The 7,478-nt window shown below is 47.7% G+C and overlaps 1 protein-coding gene across 2 annotated transcripts; it reads right to left on the bottom strand.

Annotated features, from left to right (window-relative positions):
* Positions 1-1,117: 1,117 nt before the first annotated feature.
* Positions 1,118-7,456, bottom strand: OGFOD2 (2-oxoglutarate and iron dependent oxygenase domain containing 2). Of its 2 annotated transcripts, XM_035898577.1 has the most exons (5): positions 7,337-7,456; positions 5,571-5,681; positions 3,207-3,331; positions 2,468-2,725; positions 1,118-1,798 (listed from the first exon to the last, which is right to left on the bottom strand). In XM_035898577.1, the coding sequence occupies exons 3-5, from the start codon at positions 3,243-3,245 to the stop codon at positions 1,523-1,525; spliced, it is 573 nt and encodes a 190-aa protein (XP_035754470.1). In that variant the 5' UTR covers positions 3,246-3,331; positions 5,571-5,681; positions 7,337-7,456; the 3' UTR covers positions 1,118-1,522. The 2 variants fall into 2 exon arrangements, with proteins under 2 accessions (XP_035754470.1, XP_035754469.1); XM_035898576.1 differs by lacking the exons at positions 5,571-5,681; positions 7,337-7,456 and having other exon boundaries at positions 3,207-4,449.
* Between the last annotated feature and the right edge of the window lie 22 nt (positions 7,457-7,478).

The following is a 7,478-nucleotide window of genomic DNA, read 5'->3' as shown; positions in this document are numbered from 1 at the left end:
TGCCCGGGGCCGGGCAGCAGCTGAGCCACGCTCTTTGGTTCCGGGGCCCGCTCAGCCCCGGGGGCCGCCGCTGGGGCACGCGGGCGTTGCCCGTTATCCGGATTTTTTGGGCCTAATCCAGGTAGGAAGCGCTAACGTTTTCTGCTGAAAGAAATGAAGACTCGACAATTGGCTTTCTTGGCACCAGCCGTTTGGCTCCGTGCACAAACCTAACTGCCCATTTCCGTTCCGAGATGCAATTTTTATGGGCTTTGCTAATGAAAAGCTAATCAGTGCGGTGCGCTAATGGCACCCCCGGCTGAAAATACAGCGGATCTGCTGGGAAGGCTTAAATCAGCACCCTGTGTGCAAGCTGTACCGGCTCACATTCCGCCTTTCACAGTTACCGATGATGCAAAGTCCACAAGCTGCAATTACTGCAGTTGAATAAATGAATGAAAAAGCGCCTTATAAATGCAGCAGTGTACATGTGTATCAAACGTATACAATTAACTTCCCACAGAACCAAATGCAGCCACCATACCAAAAGATACTTGGCTTCTTTAATTTGTTTTGTAGATGGGCAAGCCTGTGATTTCAGCCAGCTGGCGTAAGAAGGGGAGAGCACTTGACCCTCCGCAGGCATCGGCTGCTGGGGATCTCGGTGCCAAATTACGAAGTCCCAGGCCTGCCTGCTGCACCCAGGCTGAGGCAGTTATTTTCTATTTTCACTTGTTCACGTAACTATAGGAAGGGAGTTAAACGTATGCTCTTGCCTTCCTCTGGAAAGTTTTGCTATGTTGCTGGTAACACCCAGAGCTTTGTCTCTAAAGCACGATTCTGTTTGGTTAATAACATCCATGTGATCTTTGAACGTGAAATTTCAGCTCAGAAGAGCTCATGGAGGCCTTCAGAGATCCTCTCAGCCACGCTGTGGGATCAGCTCTCCCTGTATTGTACCTGACGGATTATTCTGAGCTTGGGTTAGGTAAACGGTGACGATAATCCCATGCCCTTCCCAGCAGCCTGTTGTGAATCACCCGTGTCTCACTTTTGAGACTGCATAGAGAAAACTGGACTGAGATCGGTTTTTTGGGAAGAGGACAGGAGTCCCTGCAAACAGCAGAGCAGTGGTAAGTGCAGGGCTTTATTGTACCGTTCTTTTCTGTTTACAGCAGGACCCGCGATGCTGCTGTTGGCACAGAGGTCTTCACAAAGGCCAAGCAGCTTTGGGTGCTTTCCCCATACACCTGAAAATATTTACACCACCTTTGCAGTCCATCAAAGCGTTAAAGTTTTCTACATCTTCCAAGCAGTCCTCCAGCTCGCACCCGAGCCCTGGCGAGCCCAAATACCAGCTCTTTCAACTGTCCAAGCAGCTGGCTTCCCTAACCCCAGGAGGACTGGATTTGCATCACTTTCCAAGGTGATAGCTGCTTCTGACATGACCCGTGTATCCATCAAAGAGCCTGGCAGTGCAGCCTCAGAGGTCAGAAAGGAGCTTTAGGCAACTTGGTCTGGAGCAACCTGGCCCTACTGTCTGCTACCACAAGGAACAGAGGTTCACAGTCTCGGGCACATCATCTTCAAGGGTTTCTGTGAATCCATCTCCAAACCCTTCTGCTTCCACCAGCTCAGGTTTCTTGTTGCACATGGGGCAGAGCTGGTTGCGGATGGCAGATGATCTCATCCAAATAATAAGGTTCCAGCGTTCCCCAGAGGCAATGGGAAGTGCCCCGTGGATCTGCCCTCCTCGGTGTAGCAGCCCCTGGGCTCCCACGTGTTCAATCTCCATGTACTTTGGCACAGGGGTAGGATCCTGGAACAAAGGGAGGCAGATACAGCATTACACCAGAAAGTCCCTAGCAGGACAATGTTCAAATAGTTCGAAGTTTTACTTGTCACCTCTTCACCCACAGCACCCAGTGAGGAACGTGGCGAGGACTCACTGCACCTCTGAAATGCAGCCACTTCAGTGATGGCTTGGCAGCAGTTTAGTACAACTGTTTTCAGGTAAGGCCTTCGCAGTGCCAGGTCCAGAGGGAATTTAAAGACAGAGTTTCAGTCAAAAAACCTGTTTTACCAGTGTATAGGAGCTTTTACCCTTCTCTTGCCAGGAGTCCCCTGGAAGTAGGGGCTGCAGGTTTAGGTTTAAGTCTCATCTGAAATAAATTTCTTCTCTTTCTCGTTCTCAGCACCTCCCTGCTCACTATTTCAGTTGTGGGAAGATCAGCTGGTTTGTTTCATGTGTTTTTACTACAATAGCTGTCTCTGTCCCGTCTCTGACGCTTGAATATTAGCAGAAAAGGAGCAGAAAAGGCTCCTGTCTAACCAAGCCATTTAAAAAAAAATGGGGAAGGGACAGAACATGTTTGACTGTCAGAAATGAGTAATTGTTTTTTAGAACACAGTTAATGCCTTGAAACTGTGGGGGCAGGGGGGTAGAGTGGAATAGAATCAGGGTCCAGATTAAGAATATGATCGGTACCTGTCTGAAATCCCCAAAGTACAAGTTGCCTTCTGTGAAGTCTTTTCCCAGTGAAACGTTTAAGGTGACTTCTGCGTTGTCATAGTGAGAGCTCAAATCCAGATCTTCGTGTAACGAGTACTTGACAACAAATGCTTTATGGCTGTCCAGACAAGCACCTCCCAAGTCGGGATAAAGCAGTGCCGTTATGGGCCGCAGGTATTGTTCACGCAGGGGTGTGATGAAAGTTTCATCCATCCCAAGCTCATTTAACAAAACCTGCCTCAAAGAGAGGAGATGGCAACAGGTGACCAGCTGTAACTGCTGCTTCGTGACAGCTGCTGCAGAGCTGTCTTGTTCTCTTCCAACCCTGCTGCTTGCTCAGATAAAGAACTTTAGAGCAAAGGCTCCAGCAAAGAAGGAGGATCAAGGTGGAAAGTGATGAGGAAAGGACAAAGTAAGATCAAAAGTTAGGTGTTCTTTAAAAATGGATTCCTTGATTTAAATGTGTATTGCTTAAATACAAGGTGCTCTTTGCTCTGAGATACCAGCTCCCATCCCCTTTCCTTGCATTCTCTTGTCATTTTGTCCATGTAACACACATTCCCTCAACCCTTTCACTTCAGAGGGGCTGTACTCAAACTGCTTTGTGCTCCAATTACAGGCACTTTGGATGGGAAAGGAGTGTGAAGCAAGGAGGTAAACGGAGTCTGCTTGTGAACATCCCCCCTAAAGAAGCTCCAGAGCTAGTGAGTCCTACCCCATAGTTATTCATAGTGTTGGGCCTGCCCTTAGGCATGTCCGACTGCTCAAAGTTCTCCAGCTCATCCACAAAAGCTTGGCAGAATTCCTCTGTGAACACTGGGAGTCGATAGATCCTCTTATCTGTCAAGAGAAGGGAGACATCATTTGCTGGGGAAGGTAACAGGTGAGAGTGTTCTTGGCTGTCGTGCTGTCTGGCTATACTGTGCTGGTACTGGTGAGAGTGCAGGACCCACATGCTTCACTGTGCTCAGGGTGCTTGAAGGGCTGGAACAATTCCCTGCGATTGGCTCTGGGATGTATTTGTTGTTTTTCATGTTGGCTCCTCACTTCCAGGCTTCGCCATCCAGTTGGGACATCTGGCACTGATTTAAATGCCTGCTGTAGGTGCCAAGGAAATGTTTTGAGAAGGTCTAGAGGGAGGGTGGTGAATCAAGGGCTCATCACAGGCAGTCAGAATACAGCCTCCTGGAAGGAGGAGACTGAAGGTCATTTAGGGGACGGGGGATTCACTCATCCCAGACCTTCTGGGAAGACCAGGCCTTCTGAGCTGCCTTTCAGGCTGGAGCCCTCAAGGTCTGTGTAAGGGGAGCTCAGTATCGAGGATATAGAAGCTGAGCTAAAGACAGCGTGAAAAGGCTTTGTATCTGGAAATCGTGCCTTGGCCAAATCCAGGAGCCCTGCGCATACACAACATTTGTGTCTTTCTTTTTGTTTGGAGAAAATTAAGCAACTTTGCAGCTTCTCCTCTACATTTTGTCAGTATTTCTGGTAGGGAGACAGCTTCACAGATGCCTCCAGGGAATCTTAAAACCCAGATCTCTTTTTAAAAGACTGAAATCTAGACTGAAACTATTTCAGCTCAGACTAACCAACAGGGATTGTCTGAAATGATAAAGCACTTGGGGAGGGAAAACCAAGCTCCCTGGGCTATCAGTGTTCCTTCAGCAGGCTCCCCTGTGAGGTTGTGGTACAACCAAAACCCCAGCCGGGCTGCAGCTAGAGCCTCTGATGAGACATCAGCAGACTGGGATTGGAAAAGCAGAAAACAGGATCTCATCCAGAGCATAACTGCTGCACAATACTGCCTCTCCAGAGACTCTTGTCAAGCAGAAAATAACATCCTGTTTGTCTCAGCTGTGTGTCAAATCTGAGCTATTAAAGACAGGGCTTGAAAACTGCTATGATTGCTGAAGTTGCAGTGTCACATGGGGAGATCTTTGTGGCTGATGTTTTGTTTTCTTTACCTGAGAAGGACTCGATGTAGTGCAGGAGGCCATGGAGATGAGCATCTGGTGATGTGCAGTATCTCACGATTTCTAGAAAATCTGGGGCCAGGAATGAATCCTGGCATCAAGAGAAGGATGATAAAAATACACAGAAACACAATTAGCCTGCGCAGTCTTTTACAGCCCAAGAGGGGAATGGACTTCCAGGCAGCCACAGGAAAATACGTAGAGTCTAGGGACCAAGGCTAATAGTCACACTTGGGGTAACCCAAGTAATTCTGTGGCAGGAAATGCAGAATTTTACTGGTGTTTTTCTTGGTGTTTTAGGTAAGCTGCTGCTTGCTCTAGTCTGTGGGTTTCCAAATATAACTGGTGAGATATATCCTTAGCATGATGGAAAAGAGCCTGGCTCACGTTATGGACTCCTAACAGGTAAGTGCAAAGTCTTTCCTAGCAGATTTAGCATCTTGTCATGGCCTCAGCACAACAGAGTGACTACGCCTTGCTGTAAGCACTTCCCCACACAGATTGTGACAGACAACGGCAGAACTTGTTACTGAAGGATCATGGAGCAGTAAATCTGTGCAAACTTGTTTGTGTGTCACTGCTGATCTGTGGTAATTATCCAGCTGGGAAGTATTGGATCTAGCAAACAAGTGGAAATTCAAAGCAGAGTAGCCCAGAACAACGGGGGCTACCCTGCAGTTGTGGTGGGGTGTATACATGCAGCAGCCTGCTGCCCCCCTTCAGACAACAGTCACTAGTAACTTGTCTGTGTGTTATGCCCATAAGGGCTGATTTCTGTGGCTGTTCATTGGACCCCACTGACCCTGTTTGCTGCAATGATGCTTTAGGACTAAATTACTAATGGTGTTCTGAGCCCAGTACCAGGTGCTGGTGCAGCTTCCATATAGAATGACCCATATCTGGCTATAAAACGGGCGGAATCTTGCCTGGAGAATATCCTATGCTGTGAAAGTTTTTAATTCAGTTTTAATATGCTATACATCATTGGTTTTAATTCAGTCCAGCTCTAGCACTGCAGGCAATCCTGAGAAGAGGGGTTCCTACTGCAAAAATAAACTGTCAGGCAATTCCTTGGGTGCAAAATAGGTTCCAAACATAGTGTCTACCTGCAGAATGTACACTTCTGGGTGTTTTCGTTTGTAGCACTTTGAGATGATAGCTTTGCGTTCCACTGACTGATGAATTAATTGTTTTCTTCTCTGCACTTCTGCCTCGATCTGCAAGTAAACAACACAGCATATTGTTAGAAAATCAAAAGGGCTAACTGAAACAAGTTAAACCAGTTACTTTTGTTCTGGGCACCTCTGGGAGACAGAGTGTATGCCTTCGCTTTTCTGTAGTCAAGACAAGTCCAATAAATATCTGAAAAGCCAAATGCCTAAGAGGGATTTGAGACACATTCTCATTACAGTTGGCTTAAAAAATAACTGAAGTCTTTCCATGGATGTGTCAAGTGGAGCTGCGAGGTTTCAGCCCTTCCAGGCATTCTGACGCCTCATGAAGCGCCAGCCTACGCTTTAAGAGTCTGGCTTATGTTCTGACAATATAAGCACTGTCCAAAATAAAGACATTTGCTGGGAAGGAGACAGGACTTGTCACAAAGGGATTACTGCTAAGTGTCGTGGGGACAGGCTAATCTGTCATTTCAGAGGAAACAGCTGTAGTAGCAGCTAATTCAGGCAGCTCTTCCTATATAATACCCCCCCGTGAGATTATTTTATAACATTCCTCAGCAAAAAAGAAAGGAGGGTGTGACGGTACCCCTGCTCCCGACCCCTGGTAATGCGGTTAGCATAACTAGCACCCTTTTGTAAGGCAAGCAGCCATTCTCTGTGACCAAGAGGGTCACATATTCATTCCCTTTCCCTCATTATCAGGCCCTGAAGGTCCTGTGAACCAAGTAGACAAACCAAACAGATTTCTTCTTCCCCTCCCTACCAGCCTCAAGGTTTTCCTGGGTGCCAGGCCTGATTACTCCCTTCCATGCTGGCCTTGAAGGTCCCAGGCACCCAGCCAACCAGGTGATGTTGCTGACCCCATCACAGAACAAGGAAGTGTCACAGCACCCAGAGCACTGGCTATAAAACCAAGCAGTTACAAGTCCTAAGTGGGGAATTTGGACTGGAACTGCTGCTGGACAGTGAGAGCCATGACCAGTGATGCCTCCACCGTTTTCTGCTTCCTCTGAGTATGGAGTGACTCGTATTCTTTCATGTGATTTTTTGAGTCTAGAGTATGATTGTTATACTGATACAGTAAACCATGTATTAAGATCTGATCTGATCTGCAGAGGGCCCAGGCAATTAGAAATTCTAAGTTAAATTAGGATCTAGAAATCCTAAGTTGTATTATAAATTCTGTATTACACTGCTTATTACATTGATTCTGCTTGTAGAAATCCTGTGCCATTCTAATCCTAAATACTGTATTATACTAATCATAATAACCTGTTAAGAAAACAAAGCTTTAATTGTAACAATGATTTAGTGCTGGCATCATCCTGCCAAGGATCCCTAAAAGAACCTGTCTGTCCCCTTACTGCTGGGGTGGCACTGGAGCTGGCCTTGTGACAGATCTCTGTCCCTGGCCTGGAGGGAAAGGCAGATCCCTCCCTAAGAGTGCCCTGGGGGGCGGAGTTCTTGACATAGGCCCAGGGCAGCCCTGCCAGGTGAACTCTGTAGGATCCCTGGGTGATCCCACCTCAAGGCAGTCTTTAATTAAAAAGTCATCGACAAAAGAAGGGATGAGGAAAGACAAACTGGAAGGGTGCTGGGACCCACCTAAAACCAGTTAAGGAGCGGCACAGGCGCCCGTGTTCATAACGTGCGCAATTGCAGTGTTCACTGCCAGGGTGTTGCCAGCACAAACACACCACTGACGGCGGCCGGCCCCGGATCCAGGCGCCAGCGGGGAATTTTTCCCTTCGGTCTCACCGGCTTTGGCAGGACAAGGCGCCGGGGAGCTGTGCCCCGCTTCTGCCAGGGCCGGGGCTTGTGGCTTCAGCAGCTCTCCCC

The sequence above is a fragment of the Egretta garzetta genome, unplaced genomic scaffold, assembly GCF_000687185.1.
Source record: "Egretta garzetta isolate BGI_Z169 unplaced genomic scaffold, ASM68718v1 scaffold447, whole genome shotgun sequence".
Classification (NCBI taxonomy): Eukaryota; Metazoa; Chordata; class Aves; order Pelecaniformes; family Ardeidae; genus Egretta; species Egretta garzetta.
This window is presented reverse-complemented; position numbering and strand designations above follow the sequence as displayed.

What these genes read in the sequence shown, in the direction of transcription:
- OGFOD2 (XM_035898576.1), bottom strand. Translation starts at nt 3,446, where the DNA reads ATGTGGGTCCTGCACTCTCACCAGTACCAGCACAGTATAGCCAGACAG. An exon ending in ACACTATGAATAACTATGGG is followed by an intron (nt 2,726 to 3,206) that starts GTAGGACTCACT and finishes TCTTTGAGGCAG; the next exon opens with GTTTTGTTAAATGAGCTTGG. An exon ending in ACTTTGGGGATTTCAGACAG is followed by an intron (nt 1,799 to 2,467) that starts GTACCGATCATA and finishes CCTTTGTTCCAG; the next exon opens with GATCCTACCCCTGTGCCAAA.